Here is a 22183-nt window from a genome sequence, read left to right as displayed (position 1 = left end):
AAATATAAACAAAGTCTGTTGAATTCATCATCAAAAAGAGTCCAGTATATGTACAAATGTAGAGAATAAATAGTAGTTTATTATAGAACAGTATAAATGATCTGTGAATGTCTGGGCAGGATGTGCAGGTTAATGGCTGGTAGATTAAGAGCTGGTAAGAGTGTCTATGGTGGCTGTTTGAGGTGGTCTGTTTAGAGGGGGGTGTAATGTGAGAGCTGTGAATGTCTGTGGAGGTGCAGATTAGGGAGAGTATAAGATTATGTATAGTGAGAGTGTGAATAGGGTGTGATGGGGCAGGTAGTCACATTCATGATGAAGTCATTCTTCCTAAAGATCCTTGTAGTTTTATGAGTAAACAGTACTTCAGTACCAATAAGTTTAGATGCAGTGGTGTTTTAGGTAAAAAGATGTGTTTTTTTTTCAGTTAGTTAATAGGGCTGTTGCCATGGCAGAAGAAGAGAAGAAAATCAGAAGAAAACCTTTTCTGCATCCTCACCATGTGGAAATGTGTCATCTTTTAACTTTATGCCATGTGGAAATCAGATCATCTTTTAATTACTTCGCTTTTCATGTTTTTAGATACGGGAACCGATTTTGAACAGAGAATTAGGTATCACTTTAATAAAGGGTGAGTGCTTAAAGCCAAAGATGTATCTAGTCAGGTTTATAAATATTTGGACAATGGCAGTTTTTGTAATTTTTCCTCTGTACACCACCAAAATGCATTTGAAATGAAGCAGTCATGACTGGATTGAAGTTTAGACTTTTATCTTTAAGTCAAGTGCTTAAACAAAATTATTGCATTAATGTTTTCCTCCATTTTCCCAGGCTCAAAAAGTAACAAACTATAATTATAAATACAAGGAATTATTTTAATATTTGTACACAAATCCTTTTTCAATTGCTCTTCCGTCAACTGTCCAATTACTTCTGATGAGTGAAAATGGAGGGACTCTGTAATATTTCTGTATTTTTGCAAAATCTTTTGAATTAAAACAAAGTCTGAACTTCAGTCACATCTTCACTGCTTCATTTCAGTTCTATTGTGGTGGTGTACAGAGGTGGTGAATCAACCATTTCATACCAAACCACTCTAACCACTTTACTGATGTCTTTATGCTAATGTAACTCACCATTGCTGAAAAGTGTTCTACTGAACTGGAAAGACAGAACTCACATCTCCATAAGGCATTGTCTTGACATCCTTACAGATCACTCCAACCTGGACTGACTTGGAGCACATCTAAATAAATGAACAACACTAAACTCATTTGAGGAAACCTGCCTGTTGGGTGTCTGGAGGGTGGGGCTAATGGGTGGGTGGAATACACAGCTTTACCATTACTTGTTATACGTCATACGATATCTACACCATCATAAACTGTGACTGTAAATACACAAACACTTTCTAAGCTGCTCATCCTTCTGGGTCGCGGGGGCAGCTGGAGCCTATCCCAGCAGTGATTGGAAGGTGGAAGGCACGATACACCCTGGACTGGTCACCAGTCGTGACTGTAAATGGCGTTAAAATAAAGAAAAAGAGTATTTGTCCCCTAAAGTTGGGTGTGGTATTGTGCTGGATATTCGCCAAGGTTTAAATAACAAAAACAGAAATCTGGGTATTAATTAGGTAGCTGGCTAAGTGTGAAAGGGAGTGAAGAACAAGAGAACAAGTCCTCTGGTTGTATGTGTGTGCGTGTGTGTGTACATACCTGTAGCTAGGTATTTTTTGTATATACTCCTGCCTCTTTGTAAAAAGCTTGATGGATTTATTAATAGCTGACAATTTTGATGGCCCTGTACATCATTCTCCTTTTCATATTGTACCACCCCACAAACCCAATTTCAAGAAGGATAGGACATGTTGAAAAATGGAATAAAAACAAGAATGTGATTTGTTAATTCTCTCTTGAGCCACTGGACAAAGAAAAGATGTCCAATGTTTCACTCACCAACTTAATTGTCTTTTGCAAATACAAATAAATGTAGAATTTGATCCCTGCACCATGCTCAACAAATGTTGGGAAAGAGGCATGTTTACCACATGTTACATCACCTTTTCTTTTAATTACACTTTTTAATTCTTTGGGAACTGAGCATACTAATTTTTGCCTGTTTTTGCATGGTACAAGACTTAAGCTGCTCAACAGTCTGTGGTCGTCATTGTCTGATTCTCTTCTTCATCATGCACCTTACATTGTTAAATGGCAACAGATCTGGAGTGCTGACAAGCAAGTCAAGCACACACTATGCACTATGCAGCCACACTGTTGTAGCACGTGCAGAATGAGGCCTGGCATCGCCTTGCTGAAATAATCATGGGCTTCACAGGAAAAACTAAAATCCTGATAAACTTCTCTGTGTCAATGGTACCTTCACACATACGGAAGTCACCCACACTCTGGGTGAACTCAATGTCTGTTTTGCCGAACAAGCTGAAACATGGACGCATCTGACACATTTCCACTGTCTTTCAGTCCATCTGAGATGAGCTCTAGACCAGAGAACTTGGCAGCGTTTCTGCATAGAATTGATGCATGCCTGTCTCTTTGCATGATAGTTTCAAGTTGCATTTCTTGATGCAGTGACAGACTGTGTTAAGTGACAGCAATTTTCAGTACTCCTGAGCTCTTGTGGCTATATTTAACATGCAGCATGACAGTTTATCATGCAGTCCCATGTCTGGGTTCGAAAGTCACATTCAGCAGTGGTTTCCAGCCTTGACCTACACAGACTGAGATTTCTCCAAATTCCCTAAATCTTTTTGCAATATAATGTATCGTAGATGGTGAAAAACCTAAACTGTTTGCAATTACCAAGTCACCTGCTCTTTGAGAAATGTTTCAAAAACAGTATAACTATTTAATAAACATTTCACTCACATTTAGTCTCTTTCCCAACTTTTTCAGTGTGTTGCAGGCAGTAAGTTTGAAATTTGTTTATAATTGTGAAATACAATCCAGTTGGTCAGCCAAAACATTAAAAATATTTTCTTTGTATTTTTGTCAGTTCACAGTTCAAAATAACACACTTGCAGATTTAACACAGATTCTTATTACATTTTTTAAATGTCCTAAATATTTCAGAAATGGGGTTTGTACAAATTAAATTAACTGTGGTAGTAGGCAAAATGTTAAATTTTTGTTGTATTAGACCAAAACACTTGATTCCAAAATGCCAGATCTTCCCGCAGTTTTATGGCAGTTTGGTGAGGGTTTTGCTTTGCCTAACTGAACAGTCTACAAGTATTTTTAAAAGATATTTCTTAGTCTTCCAGATCTTGCCCCAACTTCAATAGTTGTCCTTAACTTTAATTTCTTAATGCCATTTCAGATAGTGGAAGTTTATAAAAAGGAAGTGCTCAGATATACAGTATCTTAAATTCTTGTTTTGTAAGAGTCAATTACCTATAGTTTCAGATGAGACCAATTTCTTATACTCTGAAATTATCTATGCATGACTTGGATCAAGGCCTGATAAGACATTGAAGCTCTGAGAACTTGCCAAAATAAAATACATGTAGCAAAATTCTTATCTCAGCTCTTTAATGACCTTGTAAAAAAGATGATCCAGTTCAGTGGAAAATGAAGAATGAAGGATGAAACATAGCGAGTTTGGGATCAGTTTTTTTTTACCACAATATGAAATGTTGGTGGTTGTTGAATGGTCCTAGTTATGTTAGCAAAGGAGAAATCTATTTTAGCCCTGCAGTTTCCAATATCGGCATAGCAACATGACTTCAGTGGTCCGTGTGTGTATTTAAGGAGTTTGAGTTATTAGATTATTGGCTTTTCCAAATCAGATGGAAGTTTATTCTTTCTTTATGTTTTCTGTCAGTTGATATTCTTGGTTTGGATTAGACTAAATGTTGTTGCATTGCAAATTGAGTTTATATTTTATTTTTTTCTTCTTCTTCCAGAAAGAAGTTTCAAGTCTTCTCCTGCACTTTCCTACTTGACTTAAATGTTCTTCCTCAGGCACCACAGGACATTCCACCAAGAGAACAGTTAAGTTGCTGAAACAGGTGTGATAAAAGAATATGGCATCAAGAAAATGTACTCAGCAAACATCATCTGGTACTCTTCACATGAACACATCTCACAGACAAACACAGAAATGCAGAAAGGAGAGAAATCACAACTGCTTGGAGTGTGGAAAGAGCTTTACTGTACCGGCTGCTCTCAAAATACACCAGCGCATTCACACAGGAGAGAAACCATATCACTGCTCAGAACGTGGACACAGTTTAACTAAACAGAGTAATCTCAAAGACCACCAGAGGATTCACACAGGAGTAAAACCATATAACTGCTCAGAGTGTGGACATAGTTTTAGTCAACAGAGTAATCTTCGACTACACCAGCGCATTCACACAGGACAGAAACCATATCACTGCTCAGAGTGTGGGAAAGGTTTTACTCAAAAGAGTAATCTCAAAAAGCACCAGCGCCTTCACACAGGAGTAAAACCATATTACTGCTCAGAGTGTGGGAAGAGTTTTACTGAACAGTGGAGTCTCAAAACACACCAGCACATTCACACAGGAGAGAAACCGTATCACTGCTCAGAGTGTGGGAAGAGTTTTACTGTAAAGAGTCACCTCAAAACACACCAGCGCGTTCACACAGGAGAGAAACCGTATTACTGCTCAGAGTGTGGGAAGAGTTTTACTGTACAGAGTCATCTAAAAGAACACCAGCGCATTCACACAGGAGAGAAGCCTTATCACTGCTCAGAGTGTGGGAAGAGTTTTACTAAACAGAGTCATCTCAAAAGACACCAACGCATTCACACAGGAGAGAGACCATATTACTGCTCAGAGTGTGGACAAAGTTTTAGACAGCAGAGTAATCTCCGACTACACCAGCGCATTCACACTGGAGAGAAACCGTATCACTGCTCAGTGTGTGGGAAGGGTTTTACTCAAAAGAGTAATCTCCAAAAGCACGAGCACATTCACACAGGAGTAAAACCATATTACTGTTCAGAGTGTGGGAAAAGTTTTACTGTACAGTGTCATCTCAAAATACACCAGCACATTCACACAGGAGAGAAACCATATCACTGCTCAGAGTGTGGGAAGAGTTTTACTGTAAAGAGTCATCTCAAAACACACCAGCGCATTCACACTGGAGAGAAACCGTATCACTGCTCAGAGTGTTGGAAGAGTTTTAATAGACAGAGTAATCTCCAAGAACACCAGCGCATTCACACAGGAGAGAAGCCGTTTCACTGCTCAGGGTGTGGGAAAAATTTCAGGCATTCAAAGACTGCAAAGACACACAAGTGCACTAAAAGCTGTGGAAGATATCAGCAATAATGAGTGTAACCGTAACACATTCTGGCTGTAAAAGTCTGCTGTGATTCCAGGCCAGATTTCAGTCTGTTTTTGGGGAAAACCACCTCTCTAGTTTTACACAAAACATAAGCATTAATTAAAAATTAAATGAAACATCAAACCAAGTCTAAAGCTCATACACCCAGTGAGAAGGTGTGGTACTGCATATTCTCCCCAAAATGTTTACACTGCCCATGCTGTGGCAAACAATCCTAATTTAGTAGATCTAAGATAGTATAGTGTTTCTGATGCAATGACGGATGCACCCCCCAGGAATTGACAGCTCTCCCCCTGTGTTTAAATCAAGCCATGATATGGTTGATGCCTCTATCAAAATATTGCTATCATCTCAAAATAAGAAACACAGAAATACCCCAGAAGAAAAGAACTCTTTATGACGACCCATGACCCAGACAGTTCAAGAATCATGCCCATGCTGTGCTCCAAAGACGAGAAATAATTTATCATAAAAGACTCTGCTTCTGTCACATGTCCACAGTGCCATCCAGAGACTGAAGTGGAAACTGTCATATGTTTAAATTTTCAGGCTTTCCGATGACACACATTTTGGCTAAATATCAATTATTGTAAGGGTTTTCTGTGTCAGTGGTCATGAATCTGTTGTTCTCTCTCAATGAAATTGTCATAAGCTTCATAAAGATTTCAGTCAGTTTTCATATAAATTTGAATAGCATATTTTTGATCTTCTTCATTATTTTTTATTTAGAAGATGCAAGTCTACAAAAAGTCTTCTTTTGGTGGTCGGGAGGAGGATGTAATTCCAGAAGTTTGTTCTTAATAGCCTGTTATGAATTGTGTAATCAATGTTTTTTTTCTTTAGCATGAGTTAAACGTATTTGCATAAGAAATGATGCAGACTGTAGTAACATGATTGTCAATTTGCTAAATTGAATTTCCACGTATTATTATATAGCTCATCTGAATGTGAGTTATTAGAACTGTCACTGGTGTTTGTACTATGGCTGCTTCCAAACTAATGCTTCTTTCCCTGCTGCTATACAAGTAAAGTATCTGAGACATTTTGTGAGCTTTGTGTTATTGTCCTGCTGGAAGATCCAAACTGTGGCCAATTTTAAGCTTCCTGGCTGAGATGTGTTTTGATTTTATTTCTTGATAAGAAACTTGATGGAGTCTGAGATGCTTTGTATCCGAATAAATTGTCCAGGGCCTTTGGAAGAACAACCAATGTTTACCACACCTATATTTTAGAGTTTCCCAGCTTTGATCCTGCAGTCCCCCTGACAGGTATGTTTTTAGCGCCTCCCGTCTTTGATCCATACTACGTCTGATCAACACTAAGAATTCTGTTTGCTTGAAGCAGGACTCCCCAGAATCTTCAAATCTGCAAAATTCACTTAGCATATTTGTCATTCAAAATGTTACCAGTCGTTACCAAAAAACAATTTTCAATGTATAATTGTTCATTCTAGAAATCAGTCATATATTAAATGGAAGTGCTTATTATTTATAATTAAATCAAATAAACAGAAATTTCACTTGACTGTCTCCAGGTTGTAGTGTGAACTCTTCAGTCCAGCAGACAGTAGCTCCACTCCTGAATCTTGCAGGTCATTGTTACTGAGGTCCAACTCTTTAAGGGAGGAGTTTACTTTTTGTAAAGCTGATAACAGTTTCTTTACAGGATGGTGTGGTAAAATTACACATATCAATCTGCAAACACAGAGTAAATTCAGAACACAGTTTATTTAAAAGAGGAGAATGGAGTGACATTACTCTCCATATATCTAGAGTTCATATATCTAGAAATAAATACAACAGATGAAAACAGCCTGATAGTCCTTCAAAAGTGTCATTTAAATGTAATAAAAACTACATTAATTATACTGCTGATGGATTTGTATAATGTATGCGGAACACTTGGTGTGTGTAAGAATCTTAGCAGCTGCATTTTGAATAATTCTTGTCTTGATACTGCAAAATATTTTTTCACATCAAACTAAACATGCACTTTGTGTGGTAACAAGCAGTTTAACTAGTTTTATTCAAGTCAACTACAAATTCTGTTGAAAAATTCTTTTTAAGTTTAACAAAAGCAATATTGTTCATCAATCTGAATATCACAAAACACTTTAAATCAACTTACCTACCCTATTCCACTTTTTACAGTGTAGTGTTTTTATCATCCAAGCTGACAACTTTGAATGTATGTTCATGAAAAACAAAATATTAAATATAAGAGCTTAACGTTTATTATTAAAGATCTACTTTGCAGCAAAACAGTGTGAATTCTTCAGTCCAGTAGACAGCAGCTCCATTCCGGAATCCTGAAGCTCATTGTTACTCAGGTCCAGATCTTTCAGGGAGGAATTTATATTTATTGTAGAGCAGATGACAATTTTTAACAGGACATTGTGGTGAGATTACATTCAGCTAGTCTGTAAAGGCAGAGTCAGTACAGTACATACTAAAGTTTAAATCAGGGGAATAAAAATGGAATGGTGTTACTCCACTTGTTACATTTTTAATTTTTATCTAGAAGTAAGTACACAGATATTTGTAGCCAAATATTTCTCTCATATTTAATATATAATCATTTTGCTGATGGACTGTTGGTATGATGCATGCAGAATGCTTAATATTTTTCAGCAGCTGAATAATAAGGATAATATGAATAATTAGTTCAACCTAATAATACCCTTTGTGTGTAGTAGATTTGAAAAAATAGAAAATCTTGGATAGATGCTGTTAATGTTATATAAAATGTGTTATCTTATTTACAGTATGATATAATACATTAAACTTTGGACACCAAACCTGCCTTGATTGATGGACCCCTGTTAAACATTAGCAAAGCACACTGTGGAAAGATTGTTTATTGCTTATTCTTTTGATCTTTCATTCCAAATTTTAACAGAAAATCTAACATTTATTAGAAGAACAATGATTGAAAGAAAAAAAACCTATATTGCATGATGAAATAGACATTTTTCTTTGAACACAAAATGTGAGCCATGACATTCTGTTTCACTTGCATATAAATATGAAGAGGCAATCAGATCAAATTATCTTAGTTATCCATCTCTATGAGAAAGACCAGAGAATACAGCAATGATATGTGACAAAATGTTGTTGAGCTGCATAAATCAGGAAATGTCCATTTCCAAGTTTAAAGCAGCTGGAGATGTTAAAAATCTACTGGTCAGAGTTTGAGTGGCCAAAAAATCTCCGAAGATCACAGTTAAGGAATTGCAGAATACAATCTGATGTCATGTACATAGCCAGAAGCTGTTTGGGAGGGTTGCCAGAAGAAAGCCTCTTCTATTAAGCACCAACAATCTCAAATGCCTACAATTTGCCAGACATTACTGTAATTTTCATTGGTATCAAACTAGAGATTTTTAGCAACAAACACCAGAGGTGGGTTTGGCATAGATACAAAGGTAGCCATACAGAAAAGAACCTCATCTCCTTTGAGTTTTGCCATGGCAATCCTAGTCCCCTGACCTAAACCCTTTAGAAAACCTGTGGGATGAGTTGAGGAGAAAAATCCACAGTGTGGATCTCAGAATCTGAAGGATCTGGTGAAGTTCTGTATAAAGGAATGTTCTCAGATCCCTTGATATGTATGCTGTAGTCTCATTACATGTTATAGAAGAAGACTCAGTGCTGTTATCTTTGCAAAGGGAGGCTGCACAAAGTATTACATGAAGGGGAGCCAACAATTGTGGCACAAATAGATTTGAGACAAATTATTTATTTCATGTTAAGATTTATTTTTGTTTCAATCAATGCACTTCAAATAAAAGTTAGATTTGTGTTAAAATTCTTAATGAAAGATCAAATGGATAAACAATAGAAACAAAAGAATGTTTTTTTACAGCATGTTTTGCTTGTGTTTACCAGAAGTACCAATATTATTGGAGGGCATTGTAATAAAAAAAGTGTATGTTTGAGTTTTGCAAAACCATATGTTTAACATAGCAGATAACTAATCCAGTAAATATACTTGGATTGGCTCAGATCTTGATTCTGTAGTGAGGCAGCAAGGGCCAGGATGCATTTTTTAATACATTATAATAACAGCACCCTTTAGATAGCAAATTAATCATTAAATAATATATATATTTTTAAATGTAAATTAACAAATGTAAATTACAACTCTGCACTAATGCAAATTTAAATATTGAATTTAGGACTGATATCCATTTGATGTACCAAACTGTTAAAAAGAGCCAGTGGATGTCAGAGCTGCATGCTGAAGCTGGGCAAGCAGGCAAGGGAGCAAGTGAGAGAGAGGTCGACCAGCAAGAGGCTGCAGACATCTGATGGAAGAGTGAGGATATGACTCTCCACTGAGTTAACTCTTCGACAGAGTTAAGTACCACTGGCTTTGCACAGCTGGAAATTGCTGATGATGGTAGTGTTTTCTTTGTCCATTTAAGTGCGCCTTTGTGTTTCCAGTGCAAACTACTAACTGAAGAACACACAAGCTTGGCGAGTGAGCATGTGAGGGAGAGAGGCTTTTGGTCATGATGATCTGGGAGACAGAAGCCAACAGATTGCTTGAAGAAAGTGTGCTGAGTGGTATTTTCCACTGAACATAGTGCTGGATACTTATGCAAGTTCTCTTTGTGTTTGATGTGGCAAGTGTGATTTAGCCCTTGTTTGATTTTTGTTTTTGGTCTGGTTGCATAGTAGCGTATGTGTTTGTGTGCAATGACAATTCACATGAAAAATAGGTCGTCAATGAATTTTTTTTTATAAGCTTTCAATTGGGATTTTCAGTGAAAAATGTTCTTTGATATATTAAGAACTAAATAAAAAGAACTGTGATAAATGTATTACAACAAAAGCTAGCCAATAATGTGAGAGACTGACAAATGTTTTGTGCATATTCTGCCCACGGAAGGAAACGTGACCACTCTTTCAGTAGTGACGTAGAAGACGTCCTATTTCTTGATTTAGATGTTCAACTTGACCATTAGCTTGTGGTCTGTGACCTGAGGTAAGACTGACCGAAACCCCCAATTTATCCATAAATGCCTTCCATACCTGTGATGTAAACTGTGGTCCTTTGTCCGAAACAATGTCCTCAGGTATACCAAAGTTCCTGAATACATGGGTGAACAAAGCCTCAGCTGTATTGAAGGCAGTGGGTATGGAGGAGAATGGTATTAGCTTGCAGGCCTTAGAGAATCTATCGATAATCACCAAGATGGTGGTGAAACCTTGTGAGGGTGGCAGGTCAGTGAGATAATCGATTGACAGATGTGACCACGGTCTGTGAGGGATTGGAAGTGGCTCAAGCTTACCTGCTGGAAGCGATCTAGGAGCCTTGGTTTGAGCACATAGAGAACATGACTGGACGTAGGTATGGATGTCCTTTTCCATGTTAGGCCACTAATAACGTTCAGATAGGATTGGGTAGTGCGGGCCATGCCTGGATGTCCTGTGGCCAGCGAAGTGTGTGCCCATTTAATAAGGCAATCTCGACAGACCTGTGGTACAAAAAACACGGTCATTAGGACAGTTCACAGGAGTGGGATCTGACAGAGAGGCTTGCCTTATATCCTTGTCAATACTCCACTGTATGGAAGCAAGTATACATGCCGGATTTAGAATAGTATGCGGTTCTTGGATGGTTCTTTCGTCTTCAAATTGACGAGACAAGGCATCTGCTTTGCCATTCTGAGATCCAGGTCTGTAAGTGATCACAAAATTAAAGCGGGAAAAGAACATCGCCCACCTTGCTTGTCTTGAATTCAGTCTTTTTGCAGTACGAAGGTACTCCAGGTTACGATGATCTGTCAGAACAGTAAATGGATGGTGAGCTCCCTCCAGCCAACGGCGCCATTCCTCCAATGCCAATTTGATGGCCAGCAGTTCTCGGTTGCCTACATCATAATTGCGCTCTGTGGGGGACAATTTCTTGGAAAAGAAGGCACAAGGAAACAGCTTAGCTGGCTTACCATGCCGGTGAGACAGAACCGCTCCCACTCCAGTGTCAGAGGCACTGATCCCACTCTGAGATCAGAGTACTCGTCAGGGATAGCAGAAAAAACTGGGTTGGAAGGGCTTTCAATGGTAGTGGAAGCTCATTTTAAAGGGAGGCATTGCACAAAACAGTCTTTGGACCAGCTGGTGATGTCCTTTTCCTTCCATGAAATGTTAGGGTTGTGCTCTGTGAGCCATGGCAAACCCAAAATAATTGGGTGTGAAGATAAGCGGAGCACATAAAATGATAGTAACTCACTGTGGATGGATCCAACTGTCACTTTAAGAGGCTCTGTGATGTGTGTGACTACGCCCTCTCCAATGGGTTGTTCATTGATGGCATGGATCCTTCGCGGAGAGTCTAATTTGTGGATGGGGAGCTCCATTTTCTGAACTATGGCTTGGTCAATGAAGTTCCCCGCTGCTCCTGAATCCACGAGGGCTGAAACGAAAAAAGACTTATTCAGGTTATGCAACGTTACAGGAACAGTGAACATGTTTAGGGAGACAGGAGGATCAGGCATACTCACTGCGTCAGCACACGAGTCGGAACTTGCGATGGGTGACGTAGCCTGGCGGTGTACGAGGACGAATGGGACAGCTGATTCTGACATGACCCTCCTTCCCACAGTAGAGACACAGCCCTTCATTCAGGCGGCGTCGGCGTTTGGCTGTACTGAGGTGGGTGTGTCCAATTTGCATAGGTTCCTCGTCTGCCAATGGAACGGGGTTTGGAATGATTCGTGGACGTGGGTCACGTGTTGTGTGACGCCGGCTTCGCAGCAAAACGTCCAGACGAGTCGCCATTTTGATAAGGTCAGCCAAAGACAGAGAGTCATCTCGGCAAGCTAATTTGGTCTGGATATCAGCTGAAAGCCCTTGTCGGAAAGCAGTGATGAGGGAAGCTTCATTCCACCCACTGAGGTGCGAAAGGTAAGAGCATAATCACTTACGGTACCACAGCCTTGTTTCAGTCCCATTAATTGTTCTCCCGCTTTCCTTCCGCCTTGAGGAGGACCAAAAACTGTTCTGAACTGTGACAGGAATTCATAAGTTCATAATTCAGTTCATAATTGTTACTTATAGCTGGATTTTGAGACCATAGGGCAGTAACCCACTTTAGTGGTCTACCAGTAAGTAGTGAGGTGATAAACATGACTTTAGCATGCTCAGAAGGGCCAGGAGGAAGCTGCTGAGAGAAATAGATAGCACACTGAAGTAAAAACCCCTCACAGCCATCTGGATCACCAGCATACTTATCTGGAAGGGCTACTTTAAGGGGAGCTTGGGCAGAAGGCAGGGATGGAAGAGGTGCTTGGGGATGAACTGGTTGCTGGACTGGTTATTGGACTGGAACTGGGTCAGATTGGTTAAACATAGCACCCAGGCGTTGAGTGAGGGCATCAAATGCAGAACCAAGTTGAGTTAACTGCTGCTGGATGGCCTGCACAGCTCAGCCTTGTTCAGCCACCACCTCTGGTAGAGCTGCGTTCTCTGCTGCATCCATGGGTCGGCGAGGTATTCTGTAACACTCGGACAGGGTAGTGAGATGCAAATGCAGAGAATCTTTAATAAACAGAATCCACAGAGCAAAAATCAGAGTTAAGACAGGCAAAGGGTCAAAAAACCAGAGAATACCAAAAACACAGGATCACGGCTCAATAAAGTCACATGAGAGTGGCAACACCTCGCAAGGAGGCAGAGTGAGAGTCCTGGTTATAAACGGAGGCTGATGAGCAGATTGTAGGCAGGTGTGTGAGTGTGGGAGGAGTCAGTTCTCAATACTCCAGAGAAGCTGATCTCTGACTGAAGGAACGGCCAGTGAGTGTGACACTAATGTACATTTTTGTCAAAAGACTAAGACTAAAACTAAATAAATATCAGATGCTAAAATTGATACTGGTCTACCATTTTCCATTACTGATTGATTTGAGGGTCCTTTTGTTACTAGTATGGCTGCTACAACTAGTTTTCTCTGGTGGACTCTATTTGGCTATTTTTTAAAAAATGTTTTTTATGCATAAAGCACTAAAGAGCTGTCTAAAGATGTCAGGGACAAAATTGTTGACCTATACAAGGCTGGAATGGGCTACAAAGCCATAAGTAAGAAGCTGGATGAGAAGGTGACAACTGTTGGTGCAATTATTCGGAAGTGGAAGCAGTACATTACTGTCAATCGACCAAGGCCTGGAGCTCCATGCAAGATATCACCTTGTGGAGTCTCATTGATCATGAGAAAGGCTAAAAATCAGCCAAGAACTACACGGGAGGAGCTGGTTAATGATCTCAAGGCAGCTGGGACCACAGTCTCCAAAAAAACCATTGGTAATACACTGAGACGTAATGGTTTAAAATCCTGCAGTGCATGGCAGGTTCCTCTGCTCAAGAAGACTCACGTCCAGGCCCGCCTCAAGTTTGCCAATGAACATATTAATGACTCCGAGAGAGACTGGGAGAAGGTGCTGTGGTCAGATGAGACCAAAATTGAGCTCTTTGGCCTCATCTCAACTCGACGTGTTTGGAGGAAGAAAAATACAGAATATGACCCTAAGAACACCATCCCCACCGTCAAGCATGGTGGTGGAAGTATTATGTTTTGGGGGTGTTTTTCTTCTAAGGGCACAGGCCAACTTCACCGCATCGACGGGAAGATGAACGGGGCCATGTATCGCAAAATCCTGGGTGACAACCTCCTTGCCTCCGCCAGGGCACTGAAAATGGGTCGTGGATGGGTCTTCCAGCACGACAACGACCCAAAACATACAGCCAAGGAAACAAAGGAGTGGCTCCATAAGAAGCATATCAAGGTCATGGAATGGCCTAGCCAGTCTCCTGACCTCAATCCCATAGTAAATCTATGGAGAGAGCTGAAGCTTCGCGTTTCCAAATGCATGCCTAAAAACCTTAAGGATTTGGAGATGATCTGCAGAGAGGAGTGGGCCAAAATTACTCCTGAAGTGTGTGCAAACCTTATAAAAAACTACAAGAAACGTCTGACTGCTGTGCTTGCCAACAAGGGTTTTTGCCACCAAGTATTAAATGATGTTTTACTAGGGGGTCAAATACTTATTTCCTTCAATGAAATTCAAATTAATTTTTATTTCTCATTTCATGTAATTTTCTCAGTTTTTCTTTTGATATTATATGTGTCACTGTTATATGTGTCACTGTTAAAAAAAATAAATTATGAGACGTTTCATTTATTTTTTTGTATTAAAACTTTTAAAGTCAGTGGGGGATCAAATACTTATTTCCTCCACTGTATATATATATATATATATATATATATATATATATATATATATATATATACTATATTGCCAAAAGTATTCGCTCGTCTGCCTTCACACACATCAACTTGAGTGACTTGCCATTCTTAATCCATAGGGTCCATCCCAAAGGTGTTCTATCAGGTTGAGGTCAAGACTCTGTGCAGGCCAGTCATGATCTTCCACACAAAACTCGCTCATCCATGTCTTTACGGACCTTGCTTTGTGCACTGGTGCGCAGTTGTGTTGGTACAGGAAGGGGCCGTCCCCAAACTGTTCCCACAAAGTTGGGAGCATGAAATTGTCCAAAATCTCTTGGTGCTGAAGCAGTAATAGTTCCTTTCACTGGAACTAAGGGGCCAAGCCCAACTCCTGAAAAACAACCCCACACCATAATCCCCCCTCCACTTAACTTTACGCTTGGCACAATGCAGTCAGACAAGTACCATTCTCCTAACAACCGCCAAACTGAGAATCGTCCATTGGATTGCCAGATGGAGAACCGTGATTCGTCACTCCAGAGAACACGTCTCCACAACTCTTGAGTCCAGTGGTGGTGTTTTACACCACTGCATTTGACCCTTTGCATTGCGCTTGGTGATACAAGGCTTGGATGCAGCTGCTCGTGCTATGGAAACCAATCCCATGAAACTCTCTATGCAATGTTCTTGAGCTAATCTGAAGGCCACATGAAGTTTGGAGGTCTGTAGCGATTGATTCTGCAGAAAGTTGGCGAGCTCTGCGCACTATGCGCCTCAGCATCCGCTGACTGCGCTCTGTCACTTTACGTGGCCTACCACTTCATGGCTGAGTTGTTCCCAGTTGCTTCCATTTTGTCATAATACCACTGACAGTTGACTGTGAAATATTTAGTAGCGAGGAAATTTCATGACTGGACTTGCAGAGGTGGCATCCAATCACGGTACCATGCTGGAATTCACTGAGCTCCTGAGAGTGACACATTCTTTCACAAATATTTGTAGAAGCAGTACATATATATGAGCATATATCTCGTGTATATAATATGTTGCATACTAAACTATGTGTATCTGTATGCATTTGTGTATAAGCCTATAGGTGTTAATAAAACTTTACCACAATTATTATTTTTTTATTCATGCACTGCAGTGAAAACATTATTTGATTAATTAATTCAATATACATCCTACAATTAAAACTAAATACAAACATTTTTTTCTTTTCCTAAAGTTCTTATGTTACCACACTGAAACAACTGCTGCTGGCTGTCTCCCTGTGTTGAAGATTTGAAAATGTGTCCGTTAGGTGTGGGTGTTCTGCTGCTACTGCTGCTGGTGTTGCTACTCTTTCAGTCTGCTAGCAATGGCAGTGACCTGGCTTATTACCTGAGGTATTTTACTTGAATTTGAGTTGTAAATTCAACATTATGTTTTGTGTTCATGTCTTTAATTTGTGTAGCCCAGTCTAAAAGTGAAGTTGGCTGGACAGTAGTGGCTGATCTGCCCTCAGTAAGTGTGAGTTAGCCAAACACTCAGCCAGCATGAGAAACACAGCTACTGGTATCTATCAAATTAAAAATCATGGTGAGATCAGTGCTTGATACTCGTAACAACTCATCTCGCCACCTGACTACACTCACTACATGAATGTATATAAATGGGACTATCAATTTGGAAGAGGGTATGAGAGAGTGCAACACTCGATGGAAAGCCAAATACAAGATTTGGGTCAAGCAGTGGTGGATTGTCTGCGAAGACGAGATGGGCAAATGAAGGCCATGTTTCAGCAGCAGAAACCTATAAGTCCATTAAATGCACCTTCCTGTCATGCTGACCTACCTACAGCCTCTACACCTGCATGGTACCCAGAGCGACCTTCATTTGCAACCCACTATAAAGCACCCATTAAACTGGATTTTCCCAAATACAACTCCCCTGAAAATGAAGATTCCATTGATTTCACTGAAAGGTGTGAAGAATTTTTAGCTGGGAGATGCTGAAATACTGGCTACCCTACATCAGTTTTATCTGACGCAGCAACAGATTGGTGGCTTGCTGAAAAAAGGCATATAATTATATTCAAAAAAGCATTCTGCACTCTTTTCTATCTGAAGATCATGAAGAGGAAGTGGAAATTTGCTTACAAGGTTTTGACTTCACAGTCAAGTATCACAAGGGTAGGTGTAATGTGGTACCATATTGTCTGTCACGCAGCTTACCTAATAAAGTCAGTATGCAAATCATTCCTGCTTATCAAGCAAACACTTCTAACAGGGACCAAGACATACACTATATTGCCAAAAGTATTTACTCACCTATCCAAATCATTGAATTCAGGTGTTCCAATCACTTCCGTGGCTGCAGGTGTTGGCTGATATAAAACATAACGGAGTTGCAGAAGAAAGGCTGGAAACATTCTACCCACTCCCACAGCTAGAACTAGAGAAGATGATCTCCTCTGCAAATTGTACAACCTGCACACTTGATTCAATTCCTTCAAAATTACTCAAAGAAGTACTACCAGTTATCATTAATCCTCTTTTAACTATAGTAAACTCGTCCCTTAGCCTGGGCCATGTACCCAAAGCTTTTAAACTAGCAGTTATTAAACCTCTGATCAAGAAACCAAACCTTGATGCTAGCATATTGTCTAATTACAGGCCTATTTCTAACCGACCATTTATATTTATGATCTTAGAAAAAGCTGTAGCCCAACAAATTAGTTCATATCTACATAAGAACCACATATATGAAAAATTCCAATCTGGATTCAGGCCACATCACAGCACTGAGACAGCTCTAGTTAAGATAACAAATGATCTTCTTGCCTCTGATTAAGGCTACATATCCCTGTTGGTGCTACTTGACCTCAGCACAGCTTTCGATACGATAGACCACAATATTCTCCTAGAAAGGTTAGAAAACATGGTTGGAATCACAGGGACAGCCCTATCATGGTTCAAATCTTACTTAACGGAACGTTATCAGTTCGTAAACAATTTATCTTCCAATTATTCAAAAGTAAGATTTGGAATTCCACAAGGCTCTATTTTAGGACCATTATTATTTACATTATACATGTTACCATTAAGCACAGTTATAAGTAACCATGGCATTAACTTTCACTATTACGCAGACGATACGCAATTGTACATATCAGCCAAGCCTGCTGACAAATACAGGTTAAAGAAAATAGAGGACTGTGTAAAAGACGTGAAAGTCTGGATGTTGTGTAACTTCCTCCTTCTAAACAGTAACAAAACAAAGGTTCTCCTTCTGGGTCAAAAGTGGCAAGAAATAAATTATCAGATTTAATTTTAAATCTTGCTAACATTCCAGTTATACATCTAGTTATAAATCTTGGCATCATAAGTGATCCAGATTTATCATTTGATCAACATATAGGCAGTATCACTAGGACAGCTTTTTTATGCATTTTATGCATTTATCATTTTATTTTTATGATGCAGAGACATTAGTATATGCCTTTATTACTTCAAGGCTAGACTATTGTAATGCACTACTGTCAGAATGCACCAGCAGGAATTTAAGTAAACTTCAACTAGTTCAAAATGCTGCAGCCAGGGTCCTCACTAAAACTAGAAAATTTGATCATATCAGTCCAGTTCTATCATCACTTCATTGGCTGCCTGTTAAATTCCGTATTGATTACAAAATTCTTTTATTGACATATAAAGCCCTACATGGGCTCGCTCCTGAATACCTGCAAGACCTTATTTCCCATTACTAGCCACCACGATTACTCAGATCACAGAGTGCTGGCTTTTTAATAGTTCCCAGAATTCAGAACGTTTCAGCTGGAGGAAGAGCCTTTTCTTATAAAGCCCCCAAACTCTGGAATGATCTTCCAGAAAATGTTCGGGACTCAGACTCAGTCGCAATCTTCAAATCTAGGCTGAAAACTCACTTGTTTAGTTTAGCTTTTGGTAGTTGATGTTCCCCCTTAGATAAAGGCAGCAGATCCAGGGGTCCATGGACACAGGGAATTATAGTAAACTGAGATGCTGGTGCTGTTGTCCCGCCGCTCGCATGGTGGAGCGAAGGGATGCCAAATTGTTTCAGGGTGCTCCCAGTTCTCTCCTTTTAGTTAAGCTGTTATAGTCAGATCTGCCGGAGTCCTTAGCCACACATTCTCTGTTTTACATGCACCCAAACAGAACAAAACTAATTCCATCTACCTACCTTTTTCTGAGTAAACGACTGCCCACCTGTCTGGCCGGACACTGATGGATGATTGTCTGTGGAGCTCTCCTGCTATGCGCTTCAGACCAGTTGCCCACGCCCCAGTTACCGCCACTTGCCTTGGACTAGCTGCCACTCTACACTGGACTCTTAACTATTACTACTACTACTGAGGGAGTTTTTTTCTTGCCTCTGTTGCCCCTGGCTTGCTCACCTGGAGGATTTACATTTCATGTTAAAACTTTGTCTTTAGTGGATTTCTGTGAAGCTGCTTTGTGACATCAGTTGTAAAAAGTGCTATACAAATAAATTTGACTTGACTTGAGGTGTATAAAACCAAGCACCTAGGCATGCAGATTGCTTCTACAAACATTTGTGAAAGAATGTGTCACTCTCAGGAGCTCAGTGAATTCCAGCATTGCCACCTGTGCAAGAAGTCCAATCGTGAAATTTTCTCGCTACTAAATATTCCACAGTTAACCGTCAGTGGTATTATAACAAAGTGGAAGCGATTGGGAACAACAGCAACTCAGCCACAAAGTGGTAGGCCATGTAAAATGACAGAGCAGGGTCAGCGGATGCTGAGGCGCATAGTGCGCAGAGGTTGCCTACTTTCTGCAGAGTCAATCGCTACAGACCTCCAAACTTCATTTTGCCTTCAGATTAGCTCAAGAACAGTGTGTAGAGAGCTTCATGGAATGGGTTTCCATGGCTGAGCAGCTGCATCCAAGCCTTACATCACCAAGCGCAATGCAAAGCGTCGAATGCAGTGGTGTGAAGCGCCACCACTGGACTCTAGAGCAGTGGAGACATGTTCTCTGGAGTGACGAATCACGCTTCTCCGTCTGCCAATCCAATGGATGAGTCTGGGTTTGGCAGTTACCAGGAGAATGGTACTTGTCTGACTGCATTGTGCCAAGTGTAAAGCTTGGTGGAGTATGTTGTGGGGTTGTTTTTCAGGAGTTGGGCTCGGCCCCTTAGTTCCAGTGAAAGAAACTTTTAATGTTTCAGCAGACCAAGAGATTTTGGACAATTTAACATAAATTGTTCTAACATAAAGACATGGATGAGTGAGTTAGGTGTGGAAGAACTTGACTGCCCTGCACAGAGTTCTGACCTCAACCCGACAGAACACCACTGGGATGAATTAGAGCGGAAAGTGCGAGCCAGGCCTTCTCATCCAACTTCAGTGTCTGACCTCACAAATGCGCTTCTGGAAGAATGGTCAAAGATACCCATAAACACATTCTTAAACCTTGCAGAAAGCCTTCCCAGAAGAGTTGAAGCTGTTATATCTGCAAAGGGTGGGCCGACATCATATTAAACCCTATGGATTAAGAATGGGATGTCTCTCAAGTTCATATGCATGTGAAGGCAGATGAGCGAATACTTTTGGCAACATAGTGTAGGTAAAAGCCAGCTTGCAGATTCAGCATTGTAACACCTATGGCAAGCTGCCAAGGAAGCTAACCCAGATACAACTCGCATCCACTACAAAATCCACAATACTTATGTAAACGACAATCATCTTTCTTGGGATTGCTGGATACCTGAATTCCGCTTTGCCAATAATTCCACATGGCAAGAAAGAACAGAAATGACACCAGCAGAAGTGGCTTTGGGTCGCAAACTCAAGGGACCTCTTGAATGTTCGTGTCGATGACCACCAGACCATTCAACGGCAAAAGGAGATGTTGGACAGGGTGAAGACTAACGTAGCAAAAGTTAAGAACCAACAGTATTATGACCAGAAGAGGAGATCTTGTTTGGATTCAGACTCACATATTGCCATGGGCAGGGGATGCATTCATGGCCAAACTAGCCCCATAAATGGCAAGGTCCTGCCAAGATCCTCAAACAACTCAATAAGGTAAACTATTCAGTAGCTATGTTATATATGCCCTGACAAAAAGATATCAATGTTTTCAATGTCGAAAACCTGAAAAAAAAATGTGCGGTTTGGTCAAACGTTTTTCTGAGGGAGGGGGTGTGTGACAGTATGCAGACACTGTCAATGAGGAAATTCCTTTCCCAGTAGCTAGGGGCCAGTGTCAACACCTAGTTTTCTGTTTAAGGGGAGAAGAAGAAGAGATTTGGTAGGAAACTTAAGTTTGTTTGGCATGTTAGGGCTCCAGAAACATGTTCCTTTAACCCTTTTTGGGGAATTGTATGTTCTTTGTCTCAACGTGAGTAATGTGTTTGTGTGTTTTGAAGCTTTTTACACAATGTTAGCTTCATCTTGATGTAGAGAAAGCGATGGATGGTAATCCCTCATTCATATGTTTTATACATGTTTTTGTTTTCTTTTCCAGAAGGATTTTGGTTGTACTGGGTGTATCTACAGACTTATTCCAAATCCTGATTTGTCTCTTTGGTATTTAAACTGGACATTTTGGTTCTGTGAGTCAAGGGCCATCATTATGTGGCTTTGAGGAACTTTGCTATGGTCATCTGGTGTCCTGTTGTGAGTCTGGATGGGAACTAAACCTACACTGGATTGCTAATGAACTGCATCATCTCATACAGGCATGAAAAGGCCTTAGAGCATGGAATGGACATTCTGAGAACTGGTGAGACAGTTTCAGTTTATCTGCTTAAAGCTCATTGCAGAGGAACTTGTTTTGTTTCTGATATTATGATAAATTCCGGTTGTGTTTTGCATTATTTAAATGATACGACTCTATATAGTTGTAAATGGATTGTGGGAACATGCTTGGGATATTTTTTCAAGATAATTCTACTAGGGTAAAGTGTCAGCTGTTTCAAACTAAATAACCGTAATCATGTATGGTTATGTCTAAATTAGGAAAGGCAATCCACCCCTTACTAATTTCTGTTAACCTCATTCCTTGTTCAAGGTAAACCCTGTAAGTGTTACAAACAAAATTGTATATTTTGCGCTTAGAAAACTTCAGACATTGGCCTACCCAGAAACCAACCTTACTACTGTTGATCTGCTCATACCTCCACATGCAGCATTCACCACTATTCCTCATTAGCTGTGCAAATACAAAAATCTGTAAAATAGCCATGATTCTCAGCATAATTTCAGTGCAGTTATTTGTTACTTATTAACTTAGTTCATTGAAGGTGTCTGATTGCAATAAGTTAGGAGAAATGCATAAGTTTTAACTCCCTAAACAGTTTTTAAAACCATTTATCTCAACAGTGAGTCATTTCATATTTACATATCATTAGAATAAATGCAAATAATCATCAATACAGTAAAAAATAAGGTGTGTGCTCCCAATCTGTTCATGTGATAAATGTCTGTTTCTGTAACAGACATTTCATACAGAATTCATACAGAATCTGTAATAAATCTCATATATAAATACATGGTCATGTGTTTCTGTTCTGTTTAGTGAATCTGGACTCACATTTTAGAGGAGTTAATTTTTACTCTCTTTTTTATACTA

At 39.9% G+C, this 22183-nt stretch overlaps 1 protein-coding gene across 1 annotated transcript in view; it reads left to right on the top strand.

The window, feature by feature from the left end:
* The window catches only part of LOC118817135 (zinc finger protein 850-like), a 267264-nt gene that overhangs the window by 58847 nt on the left and 186234 nt on the right, over nt 1–22183 (top strand). Inside the window, 1 exon segment of the mRNA XM_036583844.1 lies at nt 4037–5259. Coding sequence (XP_036439737.1) covers nt 4037–5259 — 1223 coding nt within the window.

Source organism: Colossoma macropomum, unplaced genomic scaffold (genome assembly GCF_904425465.1).
Source record: "Colossoma macropomum unplaced genomic scaffold, Colossoma_macropomum, whole genome shotgun sequence".
Classification (NCBI taxonomy): domain Eukaryota; kingdom Metazoa; phylum Chordata; class Actinopteri; order Characiformes; family Serrasalmidae; genus Colossoma; species Colossoma macropomum.
The sequence above is the reverse complement of the archived record's forward strand: the minus strand, read 5'-3'. Positions and strand labels throughout refer to the sequence as shown.